The sequence below is a fragment of the Eutrigla gurnardus genome (assembly GCF_963514095.1).
Source record: "Eutrigla gurnardus genome assembly, chromosome: 9".
In the NCBI taxonomy this organism is placed as follows: Eukaryota; Metazoa; Chordata; class Actinopteri; order Perciformes; family Triglidae; genus Eutrigla; species Eutrigla gurnardus.
The window spans coordinates 473,785-499,086 of record NC_139923.1 but is presented as its reverse complement, the minus strand read 5'-3'; the positions used below and the strand labels follow the sequence as shown (position 1 = coordinate 499,086).

Sequence of the window (25,302 nt, the reverse complement as noted above, 5' to 3'; positions counted from 1 at the left end):
AGTAGACCAGGTTGGAGCTGGCGGGCTTTCGGCACAGTCTCGGCGAGGCTTTTTGCCACGAAACTTCTGCTGCGCCAAGCTTAATCTGCGACGCCTCCCCCTGCTGCGCTGCCACACCCATCTCGGCGCAGGTGATCCACCAAACTGACAAACTGACCAAACTTGCATTGCGCCGGCTCCGCCACCCTGCACCACCCTGCGCTGCGCCACGAAACTAGGGCCCTTTGTGTGGAAAAAACTGAAAAATGGCTGAGTTTGACGGTAAGCGGGCGACATTTCGGTGCCAGTCCCAAGTGCTAAGTGACAAAGGGAGGAGCAAAACCAGAGTGAACATTGGTTCAGAGTCTGCTGAAGGAGTTTCAATGACTGAAAAGCCACGCCGAGGTTGCCACTTTCCTTGACCGGAAAGATATTGTTTAAGCGAGCTTTTAGCTAACACATGCGCATGCGCTTCGAGCAACAGCTGTGTTGTGACATGAATGAAATGGAAGGGGGGGAGTGCGAATGTGACATCTAGTAGCTGGATGTTATGAATGTTGTCAATAACATCTTTAAAAACTGAATGAAATCCTCAGTGGTGGCAATATGTTTAAAACAAGTTCGGGCCACTTGGAATAATAATCAGTGTGATTGCAAACCTGCAGGCAGGAACAGCTCTGCCCAAAAGTCCAACAATATCAAGGCCAAGTTTCTTCTTTGGTTCATCAGGAAGTGGGACAGGTTGTAGAGGAGCGGGGAGAGTGCAGGCTGTTTTATCATTAGACTAACAGAATTAATATTAAGCTATGCAAGTCCAAATGTGATCAACGTGGCCTATAGTGAGAGTGGTGCAATGAGCCTGAGGATGTGGTTATCTTTAACTGAGAGTTTGTCTCTTATCTTGTAGTATGGAGCCAGTACATCACTTATTGATTTAAATTTAAGAAGGCCAGCCTTTTGTGAGCATAGGGCTGACAATTCAGTACAGGAGGAGCAGGCAAAGTTAAAGTCAGCCACTGGGAGGGTGCTCAAGGTCGCAGAAATCTGTGCAACTAACTAACTCTAGGTTCTGCATCTAGGGCGGAGTCAGAGTGCACAGGCAGGGGTACAGTGTATCACAAAAGTGAGTACACCCCTCGCATTTCTGCAGATATTTAAGTATATCTTTTCATGGGACAACACTGACAAAATGACACTTTGACACAATGAAAAGTGGTCTGTGTGCAGCTTATATAACAGAGTTAATTTATTTTCCCCTCAAAATAACTCAAAATATAGCCATTAATATCTAAACCCCTGGCAACAAAAGTGAGGACACCCCTTAGTGAAAGTTGTCAATATTAACATACAACATGTCAACTGTCAATATTTTGTGTGGCCACCATTATTATCCAGAACTGCCTTTACTCTCCTGGGCATGGAGTTTACCAGAGCTTCACAGGTTGCCACTGGAATGCTCTTCCACTCCTCCATGACGACGTCAGTGTATCACCTTTGTGATACACTGTAGGTACGACAAGCCATATGGCTTTTGCCTTATAGGTCTCTCTGTTCCATCCATGCTGTATTTGTGCAAAAATTTGGGGTTCAGAACTTCCCCAAGGACACTTCGGCATGCTGAATGGAGGAGCCCAGATTGGAAGCGCCAATCTTCCATCTGATTGGATGATGACTCACTCTACCTCTGAGCCACAACTGCCAATATATAAAGTAGATATAAGCGTAAACACATGGCAGCACAGTGTGACCAGACCTGAGAGGATGAGTGGACGACCATGGCTGAAACAACGGCGTGTGATTCAGGATCGAGTAATTATAGGAAAAAAAGGTGCAAACACCCAGGCCAAGGTGTGCGTGAGCTCAGGAGTAAGGCTGGCCGCGGGCTCCTGGTAATCTTTTCGGATAACCTGGGTTAAAAATTACAACGTACACATCAGAGCACCACAGGCACACAACATCTCTTGCATTACCAGGGGCACATAAACTTTGTGAGTCATTTTTATCAAGTAATGTTTAAAGAGTTCAAACATAGTGCTCAAGTGCTGTTTACTCACGTGTACTGGTTTCAAAAGCTTTGTTATGAAAATGAGTGACAGTCTGACAGAAGTGAATGTTTTGAAAAGAGAATGTTTTGGAACTACTAAATTGAGCAAGTTTGAGGAATTATTCGTGTTTCTTGTGGCTACATTTTCCTTAATTTATTTTATTTTGGTAAAGATTTATTATAGTTTTAGTAAAAGTGGCACTGTTTGGCAATATCTGAATTTGCAGATTGACACTTTATATTTTGACTATTTTACGTTCATGCTCTGATTATTAAAAAAAAATAATTCGTTTTTTGGATAGTAAATCAAAATTTACTCAGCAGTTACTCAGTAGTTGAGTAGTTTTTCACTAAATATGGCTGACTACTTTTTACTTCTACTTGAGTCATATTATTCTAAAGTAACAATAATCTTAAAGTACAGTTTTTTCATTACACTAGTCACTTCTGGTCTCAACATCCTCTTGTGCTTCCATATCCATTGGGTTGTCAATGAAGGACACCCCATTTTCCACAGCTGGTTCAGGCTCAGCAAAAGGGATGAGATAAATGGGAGAAACCTCAGGGTTTGTTAAAAGAAAACCTGCCAGCGAGCAGGTTAGGCTCACAGTCAGTTACCATGAAGTTTAAATTTAACCTCTTTCTGGAATGGAAAACCCAGAGTATCTCCTTCTCAGGGTTAACAAACTCAGAGATTTGACAAAACTTGCTTTCTGGAATATACCCCTGGCCTGATTTTGCCCATGAGTACTATGGCAACAAGTTGTAAATAGAACGTTAATATTACTACTACTGCTAACTGTGATGACTGTTGTGTTTATGGATTTGTATTTGTTTTCTTTCTATCTCTCCCCTTTCCCTCCCTGTTCTGTCTCTCTGTACTGGACACAGAGAGACAAAAATAATATCGAACTCCTGTGACTTTCTAATATGTGACTATAATTATTTCAGGTGAAATCAACCATCCAGCCTTAGAGGAAAGGAACAGATAGAACTCTTGTAGAAACCGTCACTGACCGTGTCCAGAGGGCAGTTGGTATCACTGAGGTCCAGATGAGACAGAGCGTTCATACTGGACAAGAACTTGAAGATGAACTGTAAAACACACACACATAATGTATAACCTTACTGTGTAGTATATGATTAAGATGTTAAGACATTGTATGGTTCACAGTTAGATATTTTTCTCACAAGCCATATTAACTGGGATATGTAGAAGGTCAATATATCAGGGCCCTCATTTCACAACAGTACATAGAAAAGGTTCTAAATTTTGTCTTATGAATTCAATTTAGAATGTGCGGTCGTATGTACACCAGAATTGATCAATGCCACATGTTCTAAACTGCCATGCACCTGCACATTTGGAGTCATTTGGATTCAGAAACACCCCCAATTAATCATATATGGTAACAAAACATCCTTTTAAGAACCATGTGAAAATCGGAGAGAATGAGTTGACGACCATGGTTGAAAAAACAGAAGCCACTGTTACGTCAAAAAACAGTTTGATGATTGAGACCAGCAGCTGTAAAAGAACTTCAGGCCTGAAGGGGGCAGAGAACTCAAACATACTGGCGGAACCAAAGTTCAACCAGTGCTTCCGGAGGGACTGCAATTAGCTGCCCACCTCTTTCTTTTCAAATTATTTTGTAAAGATTATTTTTTTGGTTAGAGCGCCATTGAGGCCTTTTTATTCCTTTTATTGAGACAGTGTGGAAACGGGGAGAGAGAGGGAGATGACATGCAGGAAATGCGTCCTGGGCAGGAGTCGAACCCGGGACCACCACATTGAGGGCATTGAGCCTCTGTACATGGGGCGGCTGCCCCCTTCAAATTCTTTTTATTGGTTTTTACACAGGTATTGACAAGTGTACAGAATGGTCTTTATAGGTAGTCACAGTATTGCATATTCAAACCCACCCCACCCCTCCACTCCACTCAAAGAAAAGAGAAAAAAGACCACAATAAAAACATACACATAAACATGTATATGTGTCAAGAAATGCAGTACAAATACATGTATAAATGAAGCGATTAAGTGGCATATACACACTAGGAAATCACAGTAGGACAACTGCTATGAGGTAGTTCCATTTTGGGAGTCTGGTCTGTGGGTCTTAGTGCTGGAATATCATGGGCAGTGTTGGGATTATCAGGGTTCAATTATAACGTCAGGTCTTTGAAAATAAGCAAGAAGCGGTGCACATATCCTATAAAACTTTTGCTCTGACTTACGAATAGAGCAGCCTATTTTTTCTAACTTTAGGCAAGACATGAGGTCCTGTAGCCATAGGGAGTGTGTGGGAAGGTAGGATCCTTTCCACCTGAGCAAAATTGACCTGCGCGCCAGAAGAAGAGCAAACGATAGGGCAGCGCATTTGGTTTTTGGCAGCCCCCCATCTTTCATGACACCAAAAAGGGCCAAGAGTGGATCAGGTTCTATGACAGTGTCTAGGGTCAGTGAGAGGGTCTGAAATACACTTCTCCAGAACTTTTCAAGGCTGGGACATGTCCAAAATATATGAATTAGTGAAGAATTTGGACTTTGACATTTGTCGCAGTTGGGACTGATATCTAGAAAAAAAAAATGGATAATCTCAATTTGGATATATGGGCTCTATGTACAACTTTGAATTGGAGCAGGGAGTGGCACGTGCACACAGATGTGGAATGTAATTGTTTCAGGACCGTATCCCACAGATCATCCGAAAGTGACAGGTTTAGGTCCTGCTCCCAGGCAGTTTTAATGTTGTGAAGGGAAGTGCCTTTTAGCTCAGATATCAGACTGTATATGACAGATATTGATCCCCTGGCAAGGGGCTGGAGCGAAAGGAGTTTGTCAATGGGGTTGTGGGCAGGGAGTTTTGGGAAGCAGGGTATTAGAGATTGAACATAATGCCTCGCCTGCAGGTATCTGAAAATGTAGCTTAGCTGCACTTTTTGCTCAGATTCCTCAACCTGCAAACAAGGCAAGCACACAGCTCGGTGTTCAACCTTAAAGTAGTGATGGTGAGATGAAGCCTCATGAAACGTCAAAGCCTCTCAGCCAGATGAACCACCAAAGTGGCTTGTCCCCAAAGCTTCAAATAAGTACGCTAGGGACACCTAGTGGTGAATGAAATTATGAAGAAAGTAATAGAGTTTCCAGTCAACCTTACATGTGATGTTTGCTTCATGTGCCTATACAACATCAAATCATTTGAGAATGAAAGTCATTTTGGTGATACATGTGTGTCTACTCAAGGTAGAAAATAAGTCATTCTGGATTTGAACCTACAACACTTTGATAATGTGTCTCACTCTATAGCCACTGCACCACCTTTTTTCTATTTGAAACATGAGATAGTAGTAATACTTATAAAAATGATATAATAATAATAAATGTAAACCTAATCCATGTAGGTGGGTCACTGCAACTCAATCCTGGATTTGAATTTGCAACAATTTGACGAGTCCATCTTCTTACCCACTACACACTGGATTTGAACATACAATGCTTTGATAATGTGCCCATTTTTGTAATAATGATGTATAATAATAATGATAAACCCACAAGTTAGTATTCGTGTATGAGGCACCTTGATAGTCGAAATTATTTATTGTTTATTGAAACTTCACCAAATACTGATTACGATGAATGCAATCGAGCCAGTATATGTTTAAAATACAGTATGTTCAAGGTATCTTTTGTAACCTGTTTGGAGTTGAATGTTGATGTCACCATGATACCTGGGGCCCGTTTCAGAAAGCAGGATAGTGAAAACCTTTAGTTAGTTCACCCTGAGATGAGGGAAACTCTGGTTTTTCGGTTTCACAAAGCCAGTTCAGCATAAATCTGAGTCAGTTACCCAGGCAACATACTCTGTGAACCTAACCTGCTCGCTGGCAGGTTTTCTTCAACAAACCCTGCGTTTCACTCTACATGTCTCCGTCTTTTTCCGGAATCTGAACAAACTCTGAAAAAATGTGCCGTCCTTTCCTCGTCAAACTTATCGATATGGAAATAAAAGTGATTCTAGCAGCTTTGCGTCGGGAGAGAATTTTGATTACCTTTCCTTCCAATCACATTAGATATTATCTAAACAATATTCTCAATATAAACAATATATTTCATATCGCGGACATAATCCGCAACGGGAGATTTATGAAATGTTTAAGGACATTTCTGTGTTGAAATAGCTGCTTATATTTACTGTTTAATATGTGAAATACGATTAAAATCATATGCCTTAGTCAACGTATTTGCGCAATATTTTTATGCTTAATTTTCAACTGAAGCAACTTTTTGTGCCTCGGGGATTACACCCAATGAAAATGATAATTTTTTCTCTGCACTACTTTGTGAACTACGGCAGTTGAACCCCTGTCGCCTGCACCGTAGGCAGCATTGCTAACCGTTACACCACAGTGTCACTCTGTGAGGCTGAAAATAAAGACTTATTACCTTAAGATCAATCAACTGTTTCATTCAGTTATATACATTAGATCGGGCAGTAATTGTCTGCCACGCCATATCTAATAACGCTCTCCCGGTTGCCATGGTGAATCGTAGTATTGGAGCTCCATTGATGATGGCTTTGTAGAGTCGGCAGGCACGCGTGAACTCAGAGTTTACATACTCATAGTTGATTGAACTAATTCAAAACCGCTGTGCTGAAACCTAAAACTCAGTTGCCCATCTCAGAGTTGGTCAACTCAGAGTTCAGGGTTAGGTTTAGTTTGTTGAACCTGCTTTCTGAAACGGGCCCCTGTACTGTCGCTTTAAGAAAAGTCCCTGCTTATTGACGTCTGCGCTAAACTTACTGACAGAAGGTATGTTGTGATATTTCTCATCATATTTGAGCATGTCATTTGTTTTGTAGACAATGAAAATGTATTATGTGCAACTTTAGGTGTTAGTAGTCTGTGAGCATGCCGTAGCACTGTAACTTAAAGCTCTGGTCTACGATTTGAAAGATTTGTCAATTGAGTCAAAATTCATCCAATAGTAGCCTGCATGGCTACTATTGGCTAAATTTTCCGATCCAATCCTCGCTCACTCTCCTGCTACCGTCCCGACCCACTTCCGCATTTGAAACTACGAGCGGACAAGATGCTTGTTTCCCTGAGCAGTTCAGGTATGGAGCAGGGCTCTCACAGTCAGGGATGAACTGTAGTAGTGAGGCCACACCCGTTACATTGGTGCCGCGACCTTTCGAGGATTGGCCACGTGGATGTCAACTCGTCAGCCGAGGGAGCCACTAGACTTTCTTGGTGCTGAGGTATTTCCTTGGACAGTGCTCTGCTTTTTGAATAGACAATTTCTTTGTTATTTCTACGGACTGTACATTACATATGTATTGATGCTGAATTAAGTTGGTGTTAGCACGTTATGGAAAGGGATGTGAGGGCACATGTCAAATGCTGTCAGAGATGTGTGTTCGGGAAGTCGCCAGAACCAGCTGCTTGCGCCCTCTGGAAATTATCAAGAGCTCAGCCCCAATAGAGCTAGTGTGTATGGATTTTTGGTCCGCAGAGGACAGCAAGCAGCGGTCTATGGACGCTTTGGTGGTCACCGACCACTATACCAAACTTGCTCACGCCAACCAGACAGCGAAGAAGGTTGCCAGGAAGCTTTGGGATCATGTGTTCTGTGTTTACGGTTTCCCTGCGAGGATTCATTCGGATCAGGGAACCAAGAGCAACCTCAGTGCAGGGCTCCTCGGCCTGGCTGGAGTTGCAAAATCCCACACAACAGCTTACCACCCAATAGGCAATGGGGCGAGCGAGTTCCGAGCGATTCAACCGCACCTTGGGTGACATGTTGCCTGCCCTTCCCCTTAAAGAAAAACAGCAATGGCCACAACAAGTCCAGACCCTCACATCCACTTACAATGCCACCGTCCACGAAACTATGGGCTATGCACCCTTCTTCCTCATGTTTGGGCGTGTCCCTAGACTGCCGGTGGACGATGTTCAAGCAGGTTCTGGATGACCCTAGAGTTGCTGACTATGAGTTATATGCTAAGTCTCTGCTCTCCGGCTAGAAAAGTGCCATGGAGATCGCTCAGAAACTAGTTCCACTGAGCAGCAGCACCAGGCCTGGCAATACAACAAATGTGCCAAGATCGTGTGTTGGTGGCAAATAAAGGAGAACGAGGAAAGAGGAAGTTGGCTGACAAATGGGAGGATGGAGTGTTCACAGTGATTGAAGTAAATCCCAGTGTCCATGTCTACAAAATACAGGATGCAGTGGGAAACACCAGAGTTGTGCACAGAAATCTGTTGCTGGAGGTGAACTTCTTGCCTTGTCCTGGATTGGACCATCTCGAATTTGCTCATGTAACTGATCAGTCATTGACCGAAGAGGAGTCTGATCAAGCAGACTGCATCTCTGAGGAATAGACGGCTTCAGTGTCTGGAGTACTGGCTCAGGGTGAAAATACGCAGGACATGTCAGATTCCAGAGATGGAGAGGGGCTTGCAGTCTCGTCAAATGAAGGTTCACCCGAACCCGAGTTGTCTGTTACAGACGAGCAATTACAGCCTAGTTCAACACTCAGCCCTGCTTTGCAACGCTCAGAGCTAGTGATTTGTACATACTTATTTTAAGGCCAACCATGATGGATTTCCTAAACCTAAGTGGTTTTGTTGCCAAAATCTAACATTTATGACCTGTCCATGGTGTACCATGTAAGGGTCTCAATGGGTCTCAATGCAGCTAAAATTATTATTTGCTGGTCCCAGTCGTTATGTCCTGAATTAGAAATGTGTTGTTTGTGGATTTAAATGAACATTTTTCACGTCAAGAGTTTGACTGTTTATTGTGCAATTGTTCAGTTTAAGGCTGTAGAGAAAACACAATGAGAAAGACTACAAGTCGCGTATGTGACATCATGTCATCACCCTTTCTCACAGCGATTCAGTGCCGATAAAACAAAGATGCCGGTGTGTTTTGTTCCTGAATGTTCCCCATTCCAGCAGGTATGGCTGTTCATTCTTTCGGTTGTGGAGCAGAGAAATGGCTATGTCTGTACCTCCAGTGTAGTGCGGGTGGTTACGTATATCATTCGTGCCGAGAGCAGTGAAGAGCTGTAGTTCACAAAGCGGCCTCACACAAAACCTACCACTATCAAACTTCTTCGCGATAAATCTTTTTTTTTTTTTTTTGCATGAAAAAACCCCCACAAACAACATATGTGAAATTCATGAAATTCAATTATTCAAAAAAATAATTTCGATCTTGCCATAGTCCCATGTACCGGAAATAGAAAGGCGGACTTCGCCACTATTTGCAGCGTAATGCTGTCCCAACCGACAGGGGATAATAAATAAACATGGTGCAGGCACGAACAATACTTGAAATAAATGTGTTTGAAAGTCACGTTCAGCAACCCGAAAACAATGGAAAATTGATGTCCAACAAGAAACCAATACATTTACTGACAAACTGCCGTGTGACTGTATCCATATGTGCGTTCATTGTATGTAACAATATCTATCTTCAGTATAACAAAGAGAACAGAATGTACCGTGGCTTCTTCAGTAACCAGGCTGCCGGGGTTACCAGACAGGTCCAGGTGGGTCAGAGATGCTGACAACAGCTGAGTGGAGGATAACACCTGACTGAGACAACCAAGACCTGAAAACAGAGCAAACCAGGCAGAAATTGTGATCATGTTGTTGGAGGAGCATCATGGATTGTAAAGGCAATTTTGTGAAATGATTGCATTTAGTTAGAAATTACTTTGATGAGAATTTGAATGTAATAAATGGTCTTCTATGTGGCTGGATGTGGCAAATACGCAAAAGAAGCAATGGGAAATCAAGGCAAAATTTGAAGTCGTTGGTTTGGTTCCTTTTAGTCCAAAGTTATGTTCAATGGGGCGTTATTTTTCATGTACATTTGGTGGATTAAACACAGATTTCACGTTATCGGGATGTTTGAAGCTTCGCACAAGTACAAGTGATAAAGTGCAACTGTTGAAAAACTTTTTTTCTACAGCATTTACTACCTCAAAGAGAGCAGATAATAAAGGCATAAACTATGCTAGCATGGCTGATGACATGGGAGCAAGCCCTGTCGTAGGGCCTTACCTTGCAACAATTGCCCTGACAGGACTCCAGGTGACATTGCAGAAAGCAATGCAAGAGATGGCTCAGGTTAGCAATATCCTTGAATGCTTACAATAGGATGTCTCTGGCATTAACACGGCACAAACTAAATCTTCCACGGACATCACAGCCATATAGGAAAGACTGGATGAGGCAGACGGTTGAATAATGGACTTGGAGGCTGAAAGTACTCGGCTAGCCTCTGCATTACAGAAGAGAGAAAAGCACTGTGATGAGTTGGAGAGGGAAAGATAAGATGCAGAGAATAGGGACAGATGCCTGAATCTACAGCTGGTTGGGCTCAAAGAACGACTTGAGGGGGACAATCTGAGGCAAGTCGTTCGCCAGATTATTAAGGATGCCCTGAAAGTGGAGCTGCAGCGGGTACACCGACTGTGGTCATCTGTACCGGACGAGAGCTATGCACCAAGTCCTATGATTATAAGATTCCATTCTCTACTGGAGAGAGACTGTGTTATGGCTGCTGTCAGGGGAAAATACAGGACCAAGATGAACCTAGAATGAAGAGGCTCCAAGATTTAATTCTTTCCAGACGCGACTAAGGCTGAGGGCTGCGAAAAGGGAAAAAAATGGACATCAGTCATCACTCATCTATGCCACCTGTTGAATAGCTGGAAGCATTAGGCTATTTTTTCCCTTCTATAAATTCCTCTTCCTCAAATTCAAGTGTGGAAATCAGGGGAAACTATTTTTATTGAGTCTGACCCATCTAAATAACTGAGCAGTTTAGGGCTTTGCTCTACATTTATGCAGATATAAACTCTGCAAAATATGGATTTGGGGGATTGAAGGGTAACCATTGGAGAAGCCTCATTGACCGGAATAAGGGAAGGGGGCACCCTCATGAAGATCGACGGACAGAACTTGTGGGTGACTCTCTACGCACTGTTCTTGAGCTAATCTGATGGCCACATGAAGTTTGGAGGTCTGTAGCGATTGAGTCTGCAGAAAGTTGGCGACCTCTGCGCACTATATGCCTCAGCATCCTCTGTCGTTCCCAATCGCTTCCATTTTGTTATAATCCCACTGACATATGACTGTGGAATATTTAGGAGCGAGGATATTTCACGGCTGGACTTGTTGCACAGGTGGCATCCTATCAGTCCCACACTGGAATTTCACTGAGCTCCTGAGAGCGACCCATTCTTTCACAAATGTTAGTAGAAACTGTCTGCATGCCTAGGTGCTTGCTTTAAAAACCCTATCCAATCAAAAAAAGACGGGCCAGAGAAAATAATTGGCGTCCTGCCTGCCTGCCTGTCTGTCTGTCAATACTTACTTCCTGATCTGTTCAATCTCCATCACTCATTGCGGCATTCAGGAGGAACGGCTTCGAATGAAAGGGCGGGATTTTCATCGGTTCAACGATGCCTTCAAAGTCAAAATCTCTGGTTTTTCCAAATAGACCTAACCCAAAGACCTACTCAACCTTTAAGCGTAACACCTGTGTGCACAGCTTCAGTCAGCATGTGCACTCAGTGCTGGTGAGTTTTGAGTCTGTTTATTTTATTTTTTCCCACCAAAAAATGTCTTTATAAATGTAATAGTTGTAAAAGGATATGTTAATGACCTTGTGTGATTAAAATTAATAATTTCGTTTTTGAGAGACTTTTTTTGCACATGTTGTCTAACAGAGATTACTTGGTACTAGCTGCAGTGAGAGGAGTAAGCCATGCTAGCTTTGTGTGACCATATTTAACATGTATTATATGCCTTGCTCTTTTTTTCCCTTGAATTTGGAGAGAGACCTGTGAGTGTGGTCTGTGACAATTGAATATGTTTTTTTCTTTTTTGAGATAATTAAATTGAGTGATTATGTGCACTCGGTGCTCCATTTGGAGAGACCGTGACTGTGGTGTGTGTGACGCCAATGTTCTTTATGTTAACAGAATAAATTCCACAAAATCCAGCTCCAGTGTGCTTTGCATGTCATGACTGTGGGTTTTTGTTGTTTTGGTTCCAGGTGTTATTTTGTAGTCTTTCTGTCTTGTGTTGTCGCGTGTTTTTCTTGTCTATGTCATGACTGTGGGTTTTTGTAGTGTTGGTTTCCTGTTTTATTTGGTAGTCCTTCTGTCTTGTGTTGTCACATACTTTGCTTCCTCTCTTGGTTTCCCTCCTTTTTTCTCTCTCCCAGCTGTGTCTCATTGTCTCGTCAGCATTGCCTTTTGTTCTCCCCAATCACCATAGCCTGCCCTTGTGTCTCCACACCTGTCTGTTGTTGAACCGAATCAGCCCTGTGTATTTAGTCTGTGTGTTTCTGTTCTGTCTTGGCTGGGTAGTCTTGTGTTATCCCAGATGTGTGTCCACCACCTGATCTGTCCTGCCTATGTCTCCTGCTCTTTGTCTGCGCTTTGGATTGTCTTGTTGAGTTTTTGGATGTTTATGGTTAGTTTTTGTATTGTGATTTTGCCCCTGTGGTCTCCCTAAGTTTTTGGACTTCATTTTTTTTGTTAGCTTATCATTGAAATAAAACTTTTTTTTTAACTGCATTTGGGTCCTTACCTCAATCATAGTACATCCCGTTATTACACTATTACACTGCAGAGCAGATATTTTGAGAGCAGAAGTACGACTGCTACACTTAGTTAAGGAAGTGTTTGCTGATGATGATTAATGAAAATAATGCTGATTTTCTTCATGCAGTGAACAGGCTTCTTGGGGCCTTCGTGGTGAGTGTCCAATAGTTGTGGGGACTTCAATCAGGCCCAAAACTCCTATTGGATCGATCTATATACTTTCAAACTGCATCTAAACGTAGATTAGCATTTGGCCAACTCCAGGAAGACCTTGGATAAGTCGACATTTGGAAGTTGATGAATGCCAATAAGAGGGAATATACTTTTTACTTGCATAATCATAAGTCATATTCTAGAATTGATTATTTCATAGTTTCCAAAGACATAATCAAATCTATAATTGATAGCAGGATAAGTGTATAGCGCTAACCGACCAGATGAGTCAAGAGTAATAGGTGGAAACTTAACACCTCTTTTACAAAATCTGAAATTTAACAGATACTCTCGGAAGATCTTGCATACTTTTTTCAAATTAATATAGGATCTACAAAAATTATAGGTACATTGTGTGAGGCCTCGAAGGAATTTATCAGAGGCAAAATCATTGCGGATGCATCAAAAAAGAATAAACAAGACAGTCTCAGTTAGGCTGTTGGAATTAAATTCGGGAGTTGAACATAATTTTAATACAAAAAAAATCAGTACTAATCAAGTAATATGTGAATGTGTGTTTTTTTTTTAATAAATGTGTTGTCTAACATTAGCAAAATCTTACCCTCCTCGCCTTGGTCTACCCGACTCATTTGTTTCCACTGACTCCTGAAGAATAGATTTCTCTCTGGGCATCACAACTGATATAAAGATTGTAATGCTCCAACATTGTCTTATCTGTAACACATGAGGGGGTAAACAAAGTTTTTTCCCTGGATATATATATGGTAAAATTCTTTTTTGTCACACTGGTAACACAAGTTTCTATTCTTTTGGGCTGGACTATTATTATTTTTTTATTATCTAACTACTTGTGCTGTCTTTAAGGCATTTATTTAACTATTTTTCAATAAATAAAATTTCGATAAATTATCTGTTTATTTCTGTTAAAATGGTAGTGGGTTAATTATTAGCACTTTAAGAAATTGTTGTCGGGTCACATGATGGCATCACGTCCGTCACATAGTTTAACTTGATGTTTAGTCGGTTACAACACTCCGTACAAGAACATTAGAACTTAACACTTGGATTATTATGATATTATTATTATTATTGTCACACCGTCATTTCTTTTACCCATTAGCTGGATGGTTGCAGCAGTGACTGTGTAGACTGAGTAGGTGAGACTGGTGGCATATGAATTACCTGCTGTAGCTCAACATGAGTATCACGTTGTAGTGGGAGTGACTAGAAGTGATGATGGTAGATGTACAGGCAGACTGCACTACCTCTTAACTGTGTTCACATGGATGTAACTGCATACAAATAAATGCAAAGACGCAAATAGACCTGAATCGCGGCGCCTGTGGCGAATGAGGCAATTGTGATACTTTTTGGGGAAATGATTCATTGAGATTCTCTTCCTGTCATCCTGATGTAGCTGAATCAGAAATGGAGGATACAAATCTTGTCCCCTGTGTCTGTGGTCCCCCAGAGAGTGACAATAGACTGTTTATGGTTCATGACATGTTATATTAGACGTTATTTTAAGTGTTTATGCATGGTACATGACATGTTAGATTAGACGTTATTTTAAGTGTTTAACTTCATTCAAATTCACTTCAGCAGTTAGGTTTAGGATAAGTCTCCAGGAATTGAATGAATGTCAATGTGATGGAAACACAACTGTGTGTGTTTGTGTGTGTGCGTGCGTGTGTGTGTGTACCTCGAGCAGTCATTGATACCCGGGACAGAGAAAGGTGTTTGAGTCCTTCAGCTAGATTCCCCAACTCCTTACTGAGAGCTATGACTCCTGGGAATAAAAACAAAACATGCCAACAATCCAGCAACTGTACTGATTAAAATAAACATATTGGCCATTCTAAAGGATGCACACATTACATTGCCAATGTTCATTTACAGTTTTTTAACACAGTCACCATTTTTTGTTGTAACAAGTGTACCTGGAGAGGCTAAGTCCCACCCCTTCCTGTGTTCCACATGGGACCTTTTTTTGAAAATCTAAAAGAATTACTATAAATAAATCATTAAAATTATGTAAATCAACGGCAAGAGACAAAAAATAGTTTGATCCTGTTTGAATTGTACCATGAATTACACATATACTATTGTCAATGTAAAAGCTAATTAATATTGCATGTCAAGAAAGCCATTTTGTCAAATAACTGAGCAGTTTCACACTAAATTAAATGATACTACCACAAAGCTACGATGGAATTTAATTTATTTAGGGCTTTCAAAAATAATTAATTGATTGATGTAAAACACAAAGTTTAGCTTTTCTAAGTTATTGTTAGAGCTGTAATTGTATTATTAAGTACTCATATCTGTACACTGTATTCAATTAAAATATAAAATGTAAAATTTTCTGTCTGGAAAAAAAGTGATATCGGCACATCCCTATTTGTCAAGGCTTCAAATTCTAATGCATATACACCTATTATTTTCTTTCCATACCCACAACAATATACAGAGAACATTTTTATTTTTCGTATATATTTCTGAGTGGTGATTAATCGTGATTAATCCACAGCTATCCTGTGATTAATCTGATTCCATTTTTTAATCGTTTTAAAAAATCATGGGAAAATCCTGTTTGCGACACTAACCAAATTAACTGCCAGACTTGGGTCGTTAATTACGCGTATAAATCGTAGATTTATTAGATGGGAGTCGTAAATTCAGGATGAGTCTGAAAAACTATCTAAATAAAAATAAATCTAAAAAAATTATATAAATTATGTAATTTAATCGACCCTATCCTCCCTGCTGTGTGCCAGCTGGAATTGTTCTGCTGAGAAACCTTGCTCGGGCCCTGTAAAGCGCCAATTTGGCAGTCCTCTGAAAGGCTGGGTCTGGAATCTATGCTATCCAGAAAGTAGGAAAATCTTTTTCCTCGGCTGCTGCTGCTGCAACAGAAGTTAATGTCGGTGCACTTAGCTATTTTGAACTTAATTTGATTCTCAGACAGGTGGTTGACATATGATAATATAGGAATATTTCCATCCCCGGTTTATACATACTACCACTCACTTTCAATGGCCGCGTTTCCCAGATTCGATCATGTTTAAGGACTTAAGAAGGCTCTCAAGAAGGGTTTGGCTTAGAAGGAGCGCTAAGATATGGGTGTTTCCCAGACGCGTTCTTAACTGCCTTCTTAGGAGAACCTTAAGATCAAGCCAAAGAAGCTTCTTAAGAAGCTCTTAGTGGGAGCTGTCCACCGCAGTGGTGCTGAAACTGAATCAATCGATGCCAGGCAAATGGATCACCCACCTCTTTATCAGCGCATAAGTCACACACAGCGCTTCCTGGTCCCCCTACGGGGTGCAATTAGGCTACGCATGTATCGTCCCCCCACTGGACGTGCTGTCAGACCGGGCTGTCAGAAGTTCTGACGCACGTATGCATTTATGTAAACCGTCTGGCATCGCGAACGGCGACGCTGTTGGTTCACAGCGAGAATGTGCTGTATTGCAGCCATGGTTTCTCACAGGCGCAGACTTTTTTTTTTACTTTGTTTTTTATGTGTAGTACTATAAACTCATATATGCAGATGTGTGTGGCGAAACTTAAACGTGTAATTCAATAAAAATAAAACATTGAGCATTGTTTTATTATTTTTTATTAAGTGGAGGATATAAATTTCCCTGACGCGGCTTGATCACTGAGCATTTGGTCGGTAAGAAGGCTGTTGAGAGCGGGTCAGCTCGATCTTAGTGAAAGATCTTCTTAAAGAAGATCTTAGCACTTAAGAGCTTTTAAACGAATCTGGGAAACGCGGCCAATATCGGCAAACTCAATAATAATTCTTGCTTACAATTCAAATTCATTAATTCACATTATTTTATTTCATTTTACTTCATATCACCTTCGTTTATTACCTATTCACTCACTAGCGAAACAGTTAGCTATAAATAAATGTAACATTTATTGCAAAGTCGCTGTCTGTGGATATTTCTTCTGAGCAGAAACTAAGATCAATGTATCAAGGATTCAAAACTCAGGTAATGAGATTGATTCATAAGTTATTAGTTGGTTGCTAACCAGACCCTGAGCTGCATGGTACGCTATATAAGATGGTAAGTTTCATTTCAACATATTACTTACAAAATTTCACAGAGGAAGACAAACAGTCCTCTACTCTAATACTCTGCCTATACCAGCCATATTTGATATATAAAAGCCCACCTTTGTCTTCGATTGGATTGCCTGAGAGGTTGATGGACTGCAGGGCAGAGGAGGGGTGCTCCCGCAAGGCAGCCGCCATTTTGATTGCAAAGTCCCTGTGGCACGATAACAGGGTTACTTCTCAATCAACACCCTGATAGGATTTATATGTGGAAATAAGTTAGTGAGTTTGAATCCTTATCAAGATGTATTTTCCTTAGGAATATAAAGCCCTGGGGTTCAGTGTCTCTTGTTCCATCAGAAAATATGCACATTAAAATCACCAGGTGACAGAAAAAACACTATCAGAAGGATTCACTGGAAATGTTCCTAAAGTAGGCAAATATAAGGCTTGTTGGAATCGGTCAGGGGGTTGCACGGTGGTGTAGTGGGTAGCACTCTCGCCTCACAGTGAGAGGGTCCTGGGTTCGATTCGGTTCCTTCTGTGTGGAGTTTGCATGTTCTCCCCGTGTAAGCGTGGGTTCTCTCCGGGTTCTCCGGCTTCCTCCCACAGTCCAAAGACATGCAAGATGGGGATAGGTTAATTGGTGACTCTAAATTGCCCGTAGGTGTGAATGTGAGCGTGAATGGTTGTCTGTCTCTACATGTCGGCCCTGCGATAGACTGGCGTCCTGTCCAGAGTGTACCCTGCCTTCGCCCAATGACAGCTGGGATTGGCTCCAGCCCCCCCGTGACCCTAAATACAGGATAAGCGGTAGAAAATGGATGGATGGATGGATGGAATCGGTCAGGATTACTGCCGATTGCCACACAATGCAATGCTGGGAGGTGTGTGTGTATCTTGATAAAACGGACATCAAACACATCAGAAAATATGTGGAGTGGCTCGTTTGGAAACTTTCTCTTATATTTGAAAATAGTTCACCGAAATGTGTTTCTGAAAACAATTTATGCAGTTGCTGAATGTCTCCTTATTTTAGATCCACAACGGTCAGTTTAAAAGATTTTCGAGAGCGTTCGCGAGGCGGCGGGTCGAGCTGGACGCCTCTGATTTGCATAAAGTAGACTGGACCTCAACTTTATGCAAATGAGGAGCTGCCAAGTCGGCGCGGCGTCTGTTGAAACTCGCGGCAATGCTACCAGAATGCATTGCACAGCTTCTCACATAGACAATGTATGGGAAGCATGGAAATAACGCTCCCTGTGGACACGTACCTTTACTGGGTCGTAAATCAATGCTTTTTTGGTCTTTCGTTGTTAACGCCTGAGCGTACCTGGTGTAATCAGTGATGACTAACACTTCATATATGCCTTTTGTATCAGGCTCAATAGAGAGAAAGTCAATACACCAAGACTTCCTGCCTATACACCTTCCACAGTTCTGAATATAGGCTGAAATCTCGGATGCCATTTTCGGCCAGAGTTATTCAAGGATATCTCATCTAGGAAGACTCCGGAGGCGGTTGCAAGGTACCGACAGGCCCTAAGGGCTGCAGCCTCTACCGTGAAGGAGGCAAAGCAGCGGGTGTGGGAGGAGTTCGGAGTAGCCATGGAGAAGGACTTTAGGTCGGCACCAAGGTGCTTCTGGCAAACTGTCCAGCACCTTAGAAGGTAGAAACGGGGAACCTTCCAAGCTGTATAGAGTAAGGATGGGCCTCAACTGAGGATGTAATCGGGTGGTGGAATGAGCCAGTGTCATCATGCAGGGACTTTAATACCATAGATTGGTATTTAACAGGTAGAACCAGCTGGCTCGCCTCCCTTTGAGAGGGTCTCTGGGTTACTCTGAACAACTGATCATGCTTAATCTTAAACTTTGAGCTTTCTCTCTGTGTTAGGGCAACATCAGAGTTTGTATGTCTCGGAGCTGAGAGACATTTTCCTGTCTGTACTTGCTGCAGAACAATGCTGATGACAGGGTCTGATCTTTGAGCTTGAGCAGCTCTTTGTGGCTAAGTTGCTCAAGGGGGCTCATATGCATTTTGTCTGAAGTAAAGAAGGAAGCTGCTTTGTATCTTGTTGGTAAGTCAGAAACTAATTGTAGATACTTGGTTTAGGCATTCTGTGAGTAGAGCTAGTTGTAATATTTAGTCTTGTCTAGAGAGCTTGTTATTTAAATTATTGTGAAGCTGTTCATACTGAGTGGGCAATTACCTAGTTTCAGCCATATCAGCTGTAGTGAATAGACTTGATTGGAGGGAGGGGCTAACCCTGTATATAAGGAGCAGCCAGTGAAACTTCTGTTCAACTACATTTTGTCTGAAGAGAGGATGGAAGCTGCTTTGTATCTTGTTGGAAAGTCAGAAACTAAGGCAGCTGTTGTGAATAGACTTGATTGGAGGGAGGGGCTAAACCTGCATGAGGTAAACCAATCAGCTTGTCACTACAGCGTCAGCTGCAGCTTCAGGACAGCCTAACGAAGACAGTTGAACCAAGACAAGGGAGTCGATCTGCTGGAGTCTAGGCAGTTGATCAAAGACAAGAGAGTCGATCTGCGGGAGTCTAGATAGTTGAACAAAGACAAGGGAGTCGATCTGCGGGAGTCCATCAAGGAAGTCCATTGAGATAGGCATAACATCTTAACCACCACCCATCCCAGTCCTTTCCCAGTCAGGACATCAAACCGGAGAAGATTTCACCAGAAGATTTCACCAGAGGTTACAGCCTCCACCATCGTGGAGGCTGTAACCATCGTGGAGGTTGTAACCCATCCAATCTCTGCTACCCACCATTCTCCACTGATACGGTACTTGAAGTACTAGGGGGGCTACGGAACTGACAGTCTGCAGTCAAGAAAGCGGACACCATTTCAGCATATGCCTCCCTGCAGACTCTCCACTTCCTGGCCCTTACAGAGACCTGGATCACCACAGAAAACACTGCCACTCCAGCTGCCCTCTCAACAGCCTACTCACCATCTCTGTTGCCCTTCCTTTCAAGCTCAAGATCATAGTGATCTTTTCGCCCACCCGGTCCTCTCTGTGACTTTTTGGATGAGATGGATTCCCTCCTAAGCTGCTCCCCTGATGATGGCACACCACTCATTGTCCTTGGTGACTTCAACATCCACCCAGGAAAGCTGTACTCATCTGAATTCATTGATTTCTTCTCCACATTTGACGTCATACTCTCCCCCTCTCCACCCACCCACTGGGCCGGGAACCAACCTGATCTTGTCTTCACAAGATCCTGTGGCATCTTGGTACTCTCTGTTACCCCGCTCACGGGTCTGACCACCACTTTGCGACTTTCTCTCTCCCCATGAAGTCCACCACGTCCCTCCCCTGCTCCCTTGACCCGATTCCCTTCTCTCTTCTCGAAGACATCTCACACGACATCTTTCCATTCCTCAACACCCTGATCAACTCCTTCCTCACCTCAGGTCTCATTCCAGTGGCTTTTAAGAGAGCTACAGTGAAGCCATTCTACAAAAACCCCACCCCACCCCATGCTGATATCCAAAACTACAGACCATTATCTCTTCTTTCATTCCTCTCTAAAACCCTGGAACGTGCCGCCTACAACCAACTGTTATCCTATCTCTCGCAGAACAACCTCCTTGACCCTAATCAATCAGGATTCAGGACTGCTCACTCCACTGATACGGCCCTCCTCACAGTGACTGAGTCACTGCGAGACGCCAGAGCCTCATCCCACTCCTCCGTTGTCATTCTCCTCGACCTATCTGCTGCATTCGACACAGTCAACCACAGTCTGGCTGAACTTGGCATAACTGACTCTGCTCTAACCTGGTTCACATCATACCCGACAAATCGCACCTTTCAGGTCACATGGAATGGCTCTATGTCCAAACCCTGTTCTCTGGACACGGGTGTCCCTCAAGGCTCAGTATTAGGACCGCTACTGCTCTCACTATACACCAGATCACTAGGTTCTGTTATCACATTGCATGGATTCTCCTACCATTGGTACGCAGATGACACCCAGCTGTTCCTCTCTTTTCCCCCAACCTCTGACACTCACATTGCAACTCGCATCTCAGACTGTCTGGCTGACATCTCTGTCTGGACAACTGCACATCACCTCAAGTTTAACCTGAATAAAAACAAACTCCTCTTCATCCCAGGGAAAGACTGCCCTCGCATGGACCTGTCGGTCACTGTTGAGGGCATCACAGTATTGCCATCGTCAACTGCGAGGAACCTGGGTGTAATCCTCGATGACCAACTATCCTGCACCCCCAACATCACTGCAGATTTGCCCTCTACAATAGCCGCAGGATTCGGACCTTCCTCACAAAGGATGCAACGCAACTCCTGGTCCAAGCACTGGTCATCTCCCGCCTTGACTACTGCAACTCTCTCCTGGCCGGACTCCCGGCCTCTGCGATTAAACCATTGCAGCGTATCCAGAACGCTGCAGCACGCCTTATCTTCAATCTACCCAAATTCTCCCATGTGACCCCCCTCCTCCGTGACCTCCACTGGCTCCCTGTTGCAGCACGCATCCAATTCAAGACGATGGCACTGGCCTTCAGGGCCATCAATGGAACGGCACCCATCTACCTTCAAACACTGGTCAAACCTCATGCCCCGAAGTGAGCACTTCACTCCTCTACTTCAGCTACTACCATCGCTGAAATCAAACAAATGTCGCTCAGCAAAGTCCAGACTCTTCTCTGTTCTGGACCAATGTCAGGACAGCAGAGTCATTTGCCATCTTCCGAAAAAGGCTCAAGACTCACCTGTTCAGCCTTACCTTCTGTGTGATTAATTAAATTGTGCAAAATATTGCATTCTGATGCCAAATGTAGCAAATAACAAAATAAATAATAAGACCCCCAGTAGGAATACAAAAATAAAAATCTTACAAATTAGCAGAGTAACTGAAAAAAGTAGGTGATGTTAATTTCCTGCATTCTGATGAATATTAATGTATGTCATTCAATCAATCAATCAAATTTTATTTATATAGCACATATACAAGCGGCTGAGCGGCAACCAAAGTGCTTCACAGAAAGTGCTTGTGTTTAAGTGCTAAATGCTAAATGCAAAAAAAAAAAAAAAAGGGACATTTTTCAGGCATTTTTAAAAAAGACAAAAAGAAAAAAGAAAGAAAAGAAAAGGGTTAAAAGACAACGACTGAGTTAGACAATATAAAAGACACTAATCGAAGGCAAGGGAGAAAAGGTGGGTCTTTAACTGGGGTTTAAAAATATTTAAAGACTGGGCCGCCCGGATGTGTAGGGGGAGGGAGTTCCAGAGTCTGGGGGCTGCCACTGCGAAGGCTCTGTCCCCCCTGGTTTTTTAGCCTGGACCTGGGCACTTCCAACAACAGTTGGTCGGCTGACCGGAGTGCTCTCGATGGGATGTGGCGGTGGAGAACATCAGACAGGTAGGTGGGGGCCAGACCATGGAGGGATTTGTAAACAGTCAGGAGAAGTTTGAAGTCAATGCGGTAGCGGATGGGGAGCCAGTGGAGTGATGCAAGGACCGGGGTGATGTGATTCACAAACTAATGAGACCAACAACTGCTTAGTGCAATGTAGTGTTATGAACAATAAATAAAATAAAACAGGTAGCGGAGGCAAAGGGTCACATGGGAGAATTTGGGTAGATTGAAGACAAGGCGTGCTGCAGCATTCTGGATACGCTGCAGTGCTTTAGTCACAGAGGCCGGGAGTCTAGCCAGGAGAGAGTTGCAGTAGTCAAGGCGGGAGATGACCAGTGCTTGGACCAGGATTTGCTTTGCATCCTTTCCAGAGGAAAGTCTGAATTCTGCGGATATTGTAGAGGGCAAATCTGCAGGATTGGGCCATAGCAGTGATGTTGGGGGTGCAGGATAGTTGGTCATCGAGGATTACACCCAGGTTCCTCGCAGTTGACTATGGCAATACTGTGATGCCCTCGACAGTGACCGACAGGTCCATGCAAGGGCAGTCTGTGCCCGGAATGAAGAGGAGTTTGGTTTTCTGCAAGTTAAGTTTGAGGTGATGCGCAGTTGTCCAGACGGAGATGTCTGCCAGATGCGAGTTGCAATGTGAGTGTCGGAGGTTGGGGGAAAAGAGAGGAATAGCTGGGTGTCATCTGCGTAACAATGATAAGAGAATCCATGTGATGTGATTACAGAGCCCAGTGATCTGGTGTGTAATGAGAACAGAAGCGGTCCTAATACTGAGCCTTGAGGGACACCCGTGTCCAGAGAACAGGGTTTGGACATAGAGCCATTCCATGTGACCTGAAAGGTGCGATTTGTCAGGTATGATGTGAACCAGGTTAGAACAGAGTCAGTGATGCCATGTTCAGCCAGGGTGGAGAGGAGAATTGGGTGGTTGACTGGATTTTCGGACCTCTGATCACTTTATGCATAACCCCCCGGCGATATCATTTATTTTGACATGACGCTGCAATCGACATGGCAGAATTAATATAATCCTCCCCCCCCATTACATTTATCAGCTCCACTGACTTCTTTTGTCACCATAACTAACAACAACCAACTACTAGTACTAGTCACAAGACCACTGAAAACCATTCAATGTCCTTTCCTATTTCTACAGTCCCATCCCTGTTGCACTGCATAGCTGTGACAGCCAGTTCACCCACACCCTTACCAGCCTTGCTATCTACCTACAGTAGGCCACTGCACACACTCACACACAAACTCACAGTTTGAGTCCACTGGTCTCCAGTGAGAGCTCCTCCAGACTGGGAGATATGGACAGCAGGAAAGCCAGCTGCTCCTGGATGTCTACTGACTGAGGGGACAAAGACAGAGAGACAGGTGATACAAAACAACTTTCCATTCTGGTTGCCATCTTGATCTTTGGCCATCGCCATCTTTACATTGTTGCAACCAGTGAAGGCAGTGACCATATTTGGACTGTAGAGGAGCGACAGGTGGATCTAGCGAATACAAGCAGCAGATCAGCACCCCAAGCAGCAACCCTGACTAGATCTGGCTCCATCTGGCTTCTGGTGTGAAGCAGTTAACAAAGTTAGCTTTCATTATTCAAAGTAAAATTTACATTTAAGTGTTACAGCTCTCTTAGAAGCTAATTGCATTGGTAGTGTACTACTGCTCAAAAAAATAAAGGGAACACTAAAACAACATAATATAACTGCAAGTCAATCATATTTCTGAGCTTTTAGCCTGTCCAATTAGGAAGCAGCACTGATTGGGAATCAATTTCACCTGCTGTTGTGCAAATGGACCATTTCTCTGTTCTTTCTTTTTTGACTTTTGGCAGTGTTTGCACCACTAGAGGTAGCATGAGGCGGTTTCTTCAACCCACAGAAGTTGCCCAGTTAGTGCAACTCATCCAGGATGGCACATCAATGCGCACTGTGGCAAGAAGGTTTGCTGTGTCCCCCAGCACAGTGTCAAGAGCATTGAGGAGATTCCAGAAGACAGGCCAGTACACCAGGAGACGCGGGGGGGGGGGGGCAAAGAAGGACAAAAACCCGACAGCAGGACAGATATCTGCTCCTTTGTGCATGGAGGAACAGAGGTAGCACTGCCAGAGCCCTACAAAATGACCTCCAGTAGGCCACTGATGTTCAAGTTTCAACTCAAACGGTCCGAAATCGACTCCATGAGGGTGGTTTGAGGGCCCGACGTCCACAAATAGGGCCTGCGCTTACAACCCAACACTGTGCAACGCGATTGGCATTTTCTAGAGATCACAGAGATTGGCAGATTCGCCATTGGCTTCATGGATGAGAGCAGGTTCACCCTGAGCACGTGACCGGCGTGACAGGGTCTGGCGACGCCGCGGAGAACGTTCTGCTGCCTGCAACATCCTCCAGCATGACCGGTTTGGCGTGGGTCAGTGATGGTCTGGGGAGGCTTTTTTTTGGAAGGTCGCACAGCCCTCCATGTGCTTGCCGGAGGTACCCTGACTGCCATTAGGTACCGGGATGAGATCCTCAGACCCATTGTGAGACCATATGCTGGTGCAGTGGGCCCTAGGTTCCTTTTAATGCATGACAATGCTAGGCCTCATGTGGCTGGAGTGTGTCAGCAGTTCCTGCATGATGAAGGCATTGATGTTATGGACTGGCCTGCCCATTCCCCAGACCTGAATCCTATTGAGAAAATCTGGGACCATCCGTCGTCTCATCAGGAACATGCCCAGGCGTTTTAGGGAGTACATACAGGCACGTATAGGCCACACGCATTACTGAGGATCATATTGACATGTCTTGAAAAATCTCTACAAAAGTTGGATCAGCGATCTGATTTTCCACTTTGATTTTCGGTATGATTCTGAACCGAGGCCTCCATAAGATGAGGATTTTGATTTCATTAATCATCCTTTATGTTGTTTTGTTGTCAAGGAATTGCACTTTGTAATGAATAAAGATTTCCAACTGGAATATGTTA

The 25,302-nt window shown here is 43.3% G+C and overlaps 2 protein-coding genes across 10 annotated transcripts in view; both read right to left on the bottom strand.

Annotated features, from left to right (window-relative positions):
• The window catches only part of LOC311019025 (transcriptional repressor CTCF-like), a 198,267-nt gene that overhangs the window by 98,169 nt on the left and 74,796 nt on the right, over nucleotides 1-25,302 (bottom strand). The gene's annotated exons all lie outside the window — the stretch shown is intronic.
• The window catches only part of carmil2 (capping protein regulator and myosin 1 linker 2), a 206,229-nt gene that overhangs the window by 159,376 nt on the left and 21,551 nt on the right, over nucleotides 1-25,302 (bottom strand). For all 9 annotated transcript variants that reach the window (XM_084018171.1, XM_084018176.1, XM_084018173.1 and 6 more), the window contains exons 10-14: nucleotides 23,586-23,674; nucleotides 17,017-17,111; nucleotides 14,534-14,620; nucleotides 9,538-9,647; nucleotides 3,041-3,118 (exon numbers count right to left, since the gene is read on the bottom strand). In XM_084018171.1, coding sequence (XP_083874297.1) covers nucleotides 3,041-3,118; nucleotides 9,538-9,647; nucleotides 14,534-14,620; nucleotides 17,017-17,111; nucleotides 23,586-23,674 — 459 coding nt within the window. The remainder of the gene's footprint in view (nucleotides 1-3,040; nucleotides 3,119-9,537; nucleotides 9,648-14,533; nucleotides 14,621-17,016; nucleotides 17,112-23,585; nucleotides 23,675-25,302) is intronic.